The 12,535-nt window shown below is 47.0% G+C and overlaps 1 protein-coding gene across 1 annotated transcript in view; it reads right to left on the bottom strand.

Moving 5' to 3' along the window:
- Nucleotides 1–12,535, bottom strand: part of LOC138974433 (phospholipid-transporting ATPase ABCA3-like) — a 34,734-nt gene that overhangs the window by 9,675 nt on the left and 12,524 nt on the right. The window contains exons 4-8 of the mRNA XM_070347147.1: nt 9,841–10,167; nt 4,106–4,847; nt 2,178–3,586; nt 1,263–1,505; nt 67–240 (exon numbers count right to left, since the gene is read on the bottom strand). Of these exons, the coding sequence (XP_070203248.1) occupies nt 67–240; nt 1,263–1,505; nt 2,178–3,586; nt 4,106–4,847; nt 9,841–10,167 (2,895 nt within the window). The remainder of the gene's footprint in view (nt 1–66; nt 241–1,262; nt 1,506–2,177; nt 3,587–4,105; nt 4,848–9,840; nt 10,168–12,535) is intronic.

The following is a 12,535-nucleotide window of genomic DNA, read 5'->3' as shown; positions in this document are numbered from 1 at the left end:
ATGTTGTGTGAACTCACTCGCTTGGCGCCGTGCTGAAAGGGTTAAACTCATGTTGTGTGAACTCACTCGCTTGGCGCCGTGCAAGCCAAGCTCGAGGACCTCGAGGACCGACGCGACGCAGTCATTCAGGTGTGAATCGGGGATGCCGCGCAGCCTCCCAAACATGGCCAGTGTCTCGTAGCACGTCATGTGTTCGATCAGCGGGTCTGTCTGCGGGCAGTACCCTATGCTGCGCTGGACCTGAACAACACACAATTCTTTCTTTCTTTATTTGGTGTTTAACGTCGTTTTCAACCACGAAGGTTATATCGCGACGAACAACACACAATACATCAAACACAATACACATGACACACAGTACATTGTACACAATACATAACACACAATAAAAAAAATACATAACACACAGTACATATACAAAATGCATAACACACAATACAGAATACAAAATACACAACACACATTACATTATACACAATTATGAATACATAACACACAATACAGAATACAAAATATACAACACACATTACATTGTACACAATACATAACACACAATACAGAATACAAAATACACAACACACAGTACATTATACACAATACATAACACAATACAAAACACACAACACACAGTACATTATACACAATACATAACACACAATACAAAACACACATCACATTATACACAAGACATAACACACAATACAAAACACACATCACATTATACACAAGACATAACACACAATACAGAACACACATCACATTATACACAATACATAACACAATACAAAACACACAACACACAGTACATTATACACAATACATAACACACAATACAAAACACACATCACATTATACACAAGACATAACACACAATACAAAACACACATCACATTATACACAAGACATAACACACAATACAGAATATACTTGTTTGGACTTATGATCAACAAATTACATTTTACACAGATCGATACAGTCAGTGTTCCTCAGACACCGCACCAGTCGTAGAGGGGAACAATCGGTGTCGAGATCTGTGTCATATGTTGGTAAAAAAGACAAGTTACATTAGGTTTGTGGTTTTTTAAGATTGAACGCACGCAAGCATACACTCTCGGCCAGCCGCTTAAAAATGAATTTGAGTCGGACTCTGACGTCAGATGGCTAAAAGAAGACAAATTCCATGTTCAACCGATCGGTTCTTCATTCATTATTGCCCAAGTTTGTGAAGAGTCCCCGACATTGCGTTTAAGATGAACACACACCTGGCGGAGCTGACTCATGACGCTGTAGCCGTTGACGAAGGCTTGCCCCTTGGTCATGACGACTTCGCCCGTCAGCATCTTCAAGGTGGTGGACTTGCCCGCCCCGCTCTGACCCAGCAGCCCGAAACACTCCTTCTCCGCCACTCCCACGCACAACCGTTCCACAGCCCGCAAAATGGTAGGCTCGCAGTCGTACACCCTCTTCTGACACCCCGCCACTCTTACGTACGTCTTGCTCAGGTCCTGGGTTTACACAAGGTTTGAATTAAACAAACAAGATAATTATCATTCAAATTTAGAAGAAAAAAAGAAGGAAAAAACTAACCATAAGTATTCACAAGGTTAATCAAAAAAGGATCACAAGAACATCTCAACATGTGGGCACAGTTACAGGAGAGAGAGAGAGAGAGAGAGAGAGAGAGAGAGAGAGAGAGAGAGAGAGAGAGAGAGAGAGAGAGAGAGAGAGAGAGAGAGAGAGAGAGAGAGAGAGAGAGAGAGAGAGAGAGAGAGAGAGAGAGAGAAAGGAAGAGAGAGAGAGAAAGAAAGAGAGAGAGAGAGAGAGAGAGAGAGAGAGAGAGAGAGAGATGGTGACAGACAGACAGAAAGAGAGACAGAGAGTGATGTAAGAGACAGAAAGAATAAACGGAGACAAAGACAGATAGAGACAGGGAGAATAGAGAGAAACAGAGAGAGAATAGAGTGAGAGAGAGACTGAGAGAATTAGAAACAGAGAGAATAGATAGAGACAGAGACAGAGAGAGAGAGAGAGAGAGAGAGAAAGAAACAGAGAGAGAGAGACAGAGAAACAGAGACACGGAGAGACAGAGACAGAGAGACACAGACAGACAGACGGAGACATACAGAGAGACGGAGACAGACAGACGGAGACATACAGAGAGACCGACAGACAGAGACCTTGAGCAGCACCCGGTCCTGCTTGCACAACTTGATGACGTCGCTGCTCTCAATGCGTCGCCTTTCCTCCGCCAAGTCCGAGTCTCTCTCCACGCCGCCCCCTTCTGCGCCGCCCCCTTTCGCGGCGACCCCCTTGTAACAGGGCCAGGAGCAGCCACCCCACGCCAGCCACCGCCTCTCTATCTCCAGCGTCAGCAGCAGGAAGACCACGCTCTGCACCGACAAGTAAATCAGGTACTTGCCCACGCCGCCCTCAAATGCCCAGTAGTTCTCCGTGAACTCGAGACACGGCTTGGGGCCACAACCCTTGCCGTAGTCCTTGCAACACGGGCTCTCCCTCGCGAGGCACGTCTGCTTGTAGTCGGCCGATTCGCACAGGGAAAGGTTCTCGTAGTTGGAGAAAAGCTTGATCAACGCCGTGATGAGGTTGTAGGCTGGCAACAACAAACTGCACACAGCGTCGAGGAAGTAGACCTCGCCTTGGTCTCCTGCAACACGGTTGAACAACGAGAAGACGATTAGCGGCAGGAACACGCCGCTGGCGAGGTAGAGAAAGCAGAGACTGGTCATGGCGTTGAGCGCCGTCGTGAAGCAGAAGTGCGTGAGATAGTTGAAAGCCAGCATGGCCGGACCATACAGCACAAAGAGGACGATGATGAGCGCGGGTGGCAAGCCCCCACTGAGTGGGTTAAGGTCGGCCAGACACAGTACGCCGATGACTGGGGCGAAGGTGGGCGCGCACACCACCAGGTCCCACAGCAGGTTGCCGGCCCAGAACACCACGGGGCTCATCCCGCTCACACGCTGCAAGTGCTTGGAGCCCGTCACGCGCTCACTGGTGATGGAGGAGACAAAGAGCGGGGCGTGGAACGACATGCCGAGCCCCACAAGTAAGCCCGCCAGTAGGCCCAACATCCCCTGCATCGCTATTTTCTGTTCCGGGCTGGGGCTGAGGGTTACCGGGGACTTGTCGGGAAGCGGGTAGAGAACTGGGACGATGTTGACGCTGCTGTTGATTCGCTCCTTGGCCACGGCGTTGAGGACGAGGGCGGTGGCGATGTCCATTGCGTGGAGCGGGAAGGGGTTGTAGAGGCCCATGGCCAACACCTCGGACACATTTCCCCACGTCCAGAAGGCGGCCCCCACGATAACCTTCCTGGAGAAGTCCAGCACCGAGAAGCCTGTGGTCAGTTTGCACATCTCCTTGTAGCTGCCCACCTCCTTAGCTTCGTGCTGATTGTCACCAAACTGACCGGCGTATAGCTTGCCCAGGCTGCTGCGGGCAGAGGCTTTGGGTTTGACCCCTGGCTGGGTGACGTTGGGTTCTGGGCCGAGCGAGTCGAAGACTCCGTAGAGCACCGTGGTCTCACAGAACGGGTCGAGGTTGAGCGTCAGTGGAGGGTGTTCACCTTAACACAAAGCGCATAGTGCTTTTAGTTATGCGCTATAGAAATCTCCTTAATAAATAAATAAACACGAGACAGACAAGATAAGACTTTATTACAACCATGTGCAGTACACTAGCAATGTAAATTGCTTGGGTTGAGTACATTAAAATCTTTTTAACAAAACAAAATATAAGTGCTCACCGAATTCTTGACACACACACACACACACACACACACACACACACACACACACACACACATACGCACACTCAATCACTCACACACACACACATACGCACACTCACTCACTCACACACACACACACACACACACATAACAGACAGACACACACACACACCCCCACACACACACACACACATACACACACGCACACACACACACACACATAACAGACAGACACACACACACACACCCCCCCCACACACACACACATACACACACGCACACACACACACACACACATACATGCACACATACACACACACACACAAGCACCACATAATATTATACCACGAGTACCTTTCGATCCCTGTATTCGCGTAACCAACGTCAAGGACTGCCTGGCCACGGGATAGACCAGCACGGCGAAGACGACAGGCAGCAGGAGCTGGATGAGGCTGAGGACAGGACTGCGCCACCAGCAGATCGCTTTCTTCACCACCATACCCTGCAGCTGGGACAGGCTGAGCTGGAAACCCGACAGGCGACTGTAGCCCCGGGACAGAGCCAATACGTCCACGGCTTTGGCATTTTGGTTAACGTTACTGGCCTTCTGTTTGTCGTCGCTGGCTTTCATTCTGACAACACTGGTCGTCAAGATAACGCCACTGGCCTCCTGGTTGACGTCGCCGGAGTTCTGGTTGACGTCGCTTATCTCGACGTTGTTGAGTACGTCGCTCCCCAATTTGTTGTCTACGTCGCTCCTCACGTCATTGTCTCCGTGGCTGGACTGCTCCTCGGGCATGCTGACCCGACTGGCCGCCTCTCTGGCACTGGGACCGACGAAGTTCTCGTCTACAGCAGCTGAGGTGGCCGAGGGTGCTTCTTCCCCGTCCCCCTCCTCCGGCACGGCGATGCGGGTTGTGCTGGAGAGCTTGAGGTCGCCAGTCTCTGAGCTCTCCCCGACCTTGAGAAACACCTCCTCCAAGGTCGTGGCGGAGGCGCCAAAATCCGTGATGCCCAGCTGACCCTTGGTCTCCTCGAGGAAGGCGAAGAGATCGGGGAACTGGTCAGACTGGTTGTCGGGCAGCAGGAAAGTCACCTGGTTGGTTTAAACAGAATTGTATTCCAAATTCAGCACATGAAACAATTGAAAATGTACAACTGGGACACACACTCAAGCAAATGCTTATTTTACGTGACCAAAACAATACACAACTACACACGTTTTCATAATGATAGACACAACAAAATTAAACCAGTAGAACAAAGTCATCTGGTTCAAACAAGATTGTATTCCTTTTCAACATGTTACAATCAAACCTTTCTATAACAACCAGCCAAAGGACTGAGAAAAAGTGGTCGTTATTGATAGGGGATTGCTATGGAAAGGTGAATCATACTACAGAAAAGACCATTTTTTTAAAATGTCTTTGGGGTGGGCAGAAGGTCGTTATCAACAGGTGGTCGTTATCAAGAGGTGGTCGCCAGAGCATGTTCGACTATACAATGATAACATGAAAAACCATCGGGAAACGAACTCAAGCAAACGTTAATAATACGTGTCCTAGAGAGAGGCACAATGTGACCCTCCACCACGAAATGAGTCGCATGTCACCTTTGCATGATTTTCATATTTTTACATTTTCCTAAAGAGTTTTTTATGCTCTATCCAGTGGTGAAAACCGTTTTAGAAAAGAGCGAAAACTGTTTGAGTTATAAGCCTGTGACAAAGGTGACCCTCACGCTGTTACCATACACTCTCCGGACTTATATCAAGCCTAGCGCAAAACCGCGCGAGGTGACATGCGACTCATTTCGTGGTGGAGGGTCACAAATGACATCACCGTGATGTCGGAAGTAACTATACTGATATACGTCTACTATGGAATACACTGATTCATGTCGGAAGTAACTATACTGATATACGTATACTATGGAATACACTGATTCATGTCGGAAGTAACAATACTGATATACGTCTACTATGGAATACACTGATTCATGTCGGAAGTAACTATACTGATATACGTCTACTATGGAATACACTGATTCATGTCGGAAGTAACTATACTGATATACGTCTACTATGGAATACACTGATTCATGTCGGAAGTAACTATACTGATATACGTCTACTATGGAATACACTGATTCATGTCGGAAGTAACTATACTGATATACGTCTACTATGGAATACACTGATTCATGTCGGAAGTAACTATACTGATATACGTCTACTATGGAATACACTGATTCATGTCGGAAGTAACTATACTGATATACGTCTACTATGGAATACACTGATTCATGTCGGAAGTAACAATACTGATATACGTCTACTATGGAATACACTGATTCATGTCGGAAGTAACGATACTGATATACGTATACTATGGAATACACTGATTCATGTCGGAAGTAACAATACTGATATACGTCTACTATGGAATACACTGATTCATGTCGGAAGTAACAATACTGATATACGTACACTATGGAATACACTGATTCATGTCGGAAGTAACAATACTGATATACGTACACTATGGAATACACTGATTCATGTCGGAAGTAACTATACTGATATACGTATACTATGGAATACACTGATTCATGTCGGAAGTAACTATACTGATATACGTATACTATGGAATACACTGATTCATGTCGGAAGTAACAATACTGATATACGTACACTATGGAATACACTGATTCATGTCGAAAGCAAACCAAGCAAGGAAAAAAGACACAAGAAAAGCAAAATGCCTTAACACCCTTCGTCCTGCCCCATTACAGTGGACCCCCATGTGTGTATATCATGCAAATGAGGTCGTTCCAACCAAGTCTGTGCAAGCAGGGCCGAGTGCTGCTCAAGGTCTCTCTGTCTCTATCTATTCTCTGAAGACCCTTTTACTGTCCTGTTTCCGGAGACTTTCTGTTCTCTGTAAATGTAGGGCCTACCACCCCCCCGCCCCACACACACCCCCCCCACCCCACACACACCCCCCCACCCCACACACACCCCCCCACCTCCCACTTTTTTGTTAGGTCTCCTTCCTACTTTAGACCTGATTTTTAAAGATTGTTTAGGTCTGAAAAGGTGGGTACCACTCACAGTATAATATTAATAATGATCAGGGTATTTATATGGCGCGAATCCTAACATAGTTCCAAGCGGCTTTCAGAAAAAAACAAGAAAAGCAAATTAGAGAATGCTACATGGCTTGCTGTGGCGTACCAGATTTACACAAGTTTTAAGTGCGAGCGAAAGCGAGCTGCTCACTATTTGAAAAAGCAACGAGTGTCAAGCTAGTACGACACAGCAAGCCATTTAGTATTCTGTTTATCCCGCATACCGTACTAACGTGTATTTTACTCAAAACGTCCGGCAGTCGAGGCGCCCAAATAGAAGACGCTTCTTTTGGAACCTCGATTCCTTCTAAAGCCTCGTGCAAATTCTTACGTCAAAGCAAAGAAACGTCACACTGGAAAGTTTAGTTCTTAAAAGTCATCGAGGGGATTTAGCGAGCGCACATTTTATTTTCTCCACAATGACGTTTGTCTCGGTGACCTTGGCATCATAAGCAATGGAAACACAGGTCCCTGCCAGACTTGTTTGACACGACCTCATTTACATGATATACACACGTGTGGTTTGAACGATATTGTTATCTAATGAGTGGTCTCTCTCGCGTATATTATTAGGTTAATGCTTTATACGACAACCTTACGTCATATCCCATTACAGTGGACTATCACTAACCACACACTCAACACCCTCCACATTTTGAGAGACAAAAAAAGAAAATAACAACACAAAATAAACCATCACAATTCTTTTGACCCAGTTGCATCCAAATTGAAAGGATTGATATATGGCTGACCAAGACAACAAAAATGACACTTGATCTGAGTGACCTCATTTGTGACAAAATGACGTCATAGCATGATGGCATCACATCTAGTCTAGCCAAGACTAAAGTTGTGAGCTCAAAAGAAACAATGGCATGGAGACGCATTTCCTTGATAGCTGAGCTCAGTGAATATTTTTCGTTGTGATTGATCTTCACCAGCAAACAAGCCACGTTTGCGTCATGTCTGAAAATCATCAATACCTATGAGTGTGTGAAATTTGGAGGCTCTAGCTTCAAAAACATGAAATACATCCTCAATGTAAAGTTTTTGGGCACCGAACGTGACTGTCCTGATTACTAAGCAGGGCTCCCCTTAGAGCGTCCGTGCGTCCTATACGTATTGAAAGCCGAAAACACGTACTAGAAATGTATGGATGGGGTCCCTGGACGCACTAGACTTTAAAAGAGCGGGTCCTGGGACGCACTACATTTCCTTAATCATGCGTACCGTAGATACCATTTTCACACTGCACTCGTCCGTTACAAGTACACTGGCACTTTTCGGTGTTTGGACCTTTGGGCCCCTCTTGGTTAAACAGATCAGAATTGAAAATAAGGAAAATGAGGCCGGGGTCCACGGGCCGCCCAGGCTCTGGTGGGGTGCAGGGGCAACGCCCTGCTAGGGGACCAGAAAACGAAAAATCAGGCCTTTTAAGGGTAAAAGTAGGCCTCTCCTGGTATCTAAAACACACAAATTTGCACATTAAACAATGGTAAAAAATGCCATGCTGTAGTCCGATAATTCGCGCGCTCAGTGAAACAAAGACTCAGCGATGTCCGGTCACTGTGTTAGAGAAAATACGGATTTTCAAAATAAGGAATTCCTTATTTGACCAATTTCATTTGGCGGATTTCCGCCCTGAGGCGGAAAAGTTTCACCCATGCCCTCTAAAAGTTTGCAATGGGGGTCCATGGACCCTCTAAAAATAACAAGAAGGGCAAAGCCCATACGACTCACATGCTTGACCTTTACATGACCTTGACCTTCAAGGTCAAATAACTAAACCTAGCAATGACATCATACACTCAGAACTGCTTTACACATTTTTCCTACCAAATGCAACACAAAGCTGTTAATTCAAGACATAGGAAGTACAATGGTGCTTATTGGCTCTTTCTACCATGAGATATGGTCACTTTTAGTGGTTCACTACCTTATTTTGGTCACATTTCATAAGGGTCAAAGTGACCTTGACCTTGATCATATGTGACCAAATGTGTCTCATGATGAAAGCATAACATGTGCCCCACATAATTTTTAAGTTTGAAACAGTTATCTTCCATAGTTCAGGGTCAAGGTCACTTCAAAATATGTATACAATCCAACTTTGAAGAGCTCCTGTGACCTTGACCTTGAAGCAAGTTAAACCAAACTGGTATCAAATGATGGGGCTTACTTTGCCCTATATATCATATATAGGTGAGGTATTCAATCTCAAAAACTTCAGAGAAAATGGGAAAAATGGGAAAAATAGCTGTTTTTTAGACAACATTTATGGCCCCTGCGACCTTGACCTTGAAGCAAGGTCAAGATGCTATGTATGTTTTTGGGGCCTTGTCATCATACACCATCTTGCCAAATTTGGTACTGATAGACTGAATAGTGTCCAAGAAATATCCAACGTTAAAGTTTTCCGGACGGACGTCCGGACGGACGACTCGGGTGAGTACATAGACTCACTTTTGCTTCGCATGTGAGTCAAAAAGTGAGCGTCCCGGGACGCACTAGCAGGGGCGTCCGGGGGGAGCCCTGTCAAGCATCTATAGTCAAACAACAAAAGACTCACTTCACGCCCAACGTCATTGTCCGGGGGGAGCCCTGTCAAGCATCTATAGTCAAACAACAAAAGACTCACTTCACGCCCAACGTCATTGTCCGGGGGGGGGGGGGGGGGGGGGCCCTGTCAAGCATCTATAGTCTAACAACAAAAGACTCACTTCACGCCCAACGTCATTGTCCGGGGGGGGGGGGGGGGCCCTGTCAAGCATCTATAGTCAAACAACAAAAGACTCACTTCACGCCCAACGTCAGTGTCGGGGAGGGGGGGGGGGGGGGGGGGCCTGTCAAGCATCTATAGTCAAACAACAAAAGACTCACTTCACGCCCAACGTCATTGTCCGGAGGGGGGGGGGGGGGAGCCCTGTCAAGCATCTATAGTCAAACAACAAAAGACTCACTTCACGCCCAACGTCATTGTCCAGCGTGGCACTGGGGACCCTGTTGCGGACCTCCGTGGTCAGCGCGGGGACATTGCAGCCCTTGGCCTTGACCAGCACCAGGTGGTAGCCCGCCCCGTACCGCTTCTTGAGGAAGAGAGAGGTGCCGCAACACTTGACCGCTCCCTCCGCCATGATGGCGATGCGGTCCCCCAGCATCTCGGCCTCGTCCATGTCGTGAGTGGTCAGCAGCATGGTCCGGCCTGTCCGCTGGCGCTGCAGGATTTGCCACAGGCTTCTCCTGGCCTGAGGGTCCATGCCGGCCGACGGCTCGTCGAGAATCACAATCTAAATTAAAAAATAAAATTAAAAAAAGAGCAAATGCATGCACACGACTCGCCTTCGTTACCCCCGCCCCTCCCTGAACCACCTTACCCCTTAGAAGACTCCCTCCCTTTTAAGACCCCCGTAGCAGATACCTGTAGGCTGTAAAGGTACGTGTAGATATTACGTCACCCGTGACTCACTTTTTTCTCCAATGTTCCAAATGCATACGTTGTTTTGCTCCCACCATAGATGTGTATTGACAGGATCGCCAACTCGTTGCGCGAGCTCGGCAAGTAGCGGAAAGCAGAAGAGACGAACTTGACAGAATACTTACTTCCGGTGTGATTTTTCCCTAGCAGACGGCCATTGTTTTTAAACTTCGTGTGACCAGTTTGTTGTGTTTCATCGGCTGTCATCATCATGCCAGGTTCTTACTGTGCGATTTCGAACTGTAGAGCAGATCGTTCAAGGTGCTCTAATCTTTTGACGTTTCGTGCGTTGCCGAGAAAAGGAAAAAAAATAATGAATGGCGAGCTGCGTTCACAAGCAAAATCTGACAAGCTTTTTAACCCAGAGAGAGCGAAGATCTGTGCACGTCACTCGACTTCAGTGAGAACTGCTTCAAATACGGTATGTCATGTTCTTCATAATAATGATACTCATGGTGATTTCGAAAGATCGTGTATTGTATACCGAGCAACAAAAGAAACGCGAATTTTCTCCAGAAAAACCTTTAATCACAATTTAAAAAATGTCATTTCTCATACAAATAACATCGAAACGAATCAAAATCACGGTGGTATGTTCTTCGCACACTGTTCTTGGCTATGGCATAGTCTTTCGCTGCCACGGGCAAAGGAAGCCTCTACAGATGGTCAGTACGGTGTGTGACCCCCATGGACGTTGATGACGGCCTGGCAGCGGCGCCTCATGGAGTGGATGAGTCGGTTGATGGCGTCTCTCGGGATGTTGCACCAGGCCTGGATAAGGCCCTGACGCAGTTCTGCGGCAGTTCTTGGTCCTGGGCGTAACTGGTTGAGCTTTCTTTGAATTTGGCCCCAGAAATGTTCAATGGGATTCTGGGCTGAGGGCGGGCCAGACCATGATGTTGATGTTATTGTGCTGCAGTAAGGCCTGGGTGACCCTGGCTGTGTGCGGGCGAGCGTTATCTTGCTGCAGAACACAGTTTCTGCGCGCCTGGAAAAAGGGCACAACATGAGGCAGTAGGATCTGGTCAATATAACGCAGTGCTGTGATGCCGTTTCCCCGACCAGGACCAAGATTGTTGAAAAACACAGGTCCCAGGGATTGGTTGAGGCCGATTCCACCCCAGACCATGACGTTTGGTCCACCCTGAGCATTGTGTTCCATGACGCAGTCACCAGCATAGCGTTCACCTATTCTTCGCCACACTCTGACACGCCCATCAACATGACTAATGCAGTAACGGCTCTCATCGGTGAACAGAATGTTTCGCCATTGTCTCCAGTTCCAGTTGATGTGATCCTGGGCCCACTACTGGCGCGCCATGCGATGTCTTTAAGTGAGGACTGGTCCTCTAGCTGGACGGCAGTTTTGGTGGTCTCGCTCAGCAAGTCTTCGGCGTACTGTCTGGCCACTGATGGGTCTCTGGTGGTTACCGACGGTGTTCCTGGCTGTTTTATTGGCTGTATGGAATCGGTTTCTCAAATGATGACGCAGGATCTGGCGATCTTGTCTCTGTGTGGTAACGCGAGGTCTTCCACTTCGTTGTGTATCAGCAGTGCTTCCAGTGTTGACAAAACGTTGCTGAAGGCAATATACTGTTGACATATGCCCATTGAAAGCGACTGCTACCGCGTCTGGGTCATCACCAGCCGATAATCGACCCACTGCCCTCTCGCGTTGTTCTGGTGTCAATCTTGGCATCTTGACTCTGTCAAAAGTTAGACTGGCAGTAAGCGTGCCATGGTCTCTTTTTTACATTTAGTCAAGTTTTGACTAAATGTTTTAACGTAGAGGGGGAATCGAGACGAGGGTTGTGGTGCATGTGTGTGTGTGTGTGTGTGTGTGTGTGTGTGTGTGTGTGTGTGTGTGTGTGTGTGTGTGTGTGTGTGTGTCTGTGCGTGTGTGTGTGTAGAGCGATTCAGAACAAACTACTGGACTGATCTTTATGAAATTTTACATGAGAGTTTCTGAGAATGATATCCCCGGACGTGTTTTCTCTTTTTTTCGATAAATACTTTTGATGACGTCATATCCGGCTTTTTGTAAAAGTTAAGGCGGCACTGTCACACCCTCATTTTTCAATCAAATTGATTGAAATTTTTGTAAAGCAATCTTTGACGAAGGCCGGACTTTAGTATTGCATTTCAGCTTGGTGGCTAAAAAATCTGTCTAATAAAACTGA

This window comes from Littorina saxatilis, linkage group LG8 (assembly GCF_037325665.1).
Source record: "Littorina saxatilis isolate snail1 linkage group LG8, US_GU_Lsax_2.0, whole genome shotgun sequence".
Lineage (NCBI taxonomy): Eukaryota > Metazoa > Mollusca > Gastropoda > Littorinimorpha > Littorinidae > Littorina > Littorina saxatilis.
The sequence above is the reverse complement of the archived record's forward strand: the minus strand, read 5'-3'. Positions and strand labels throughout refer to the sequence as shown.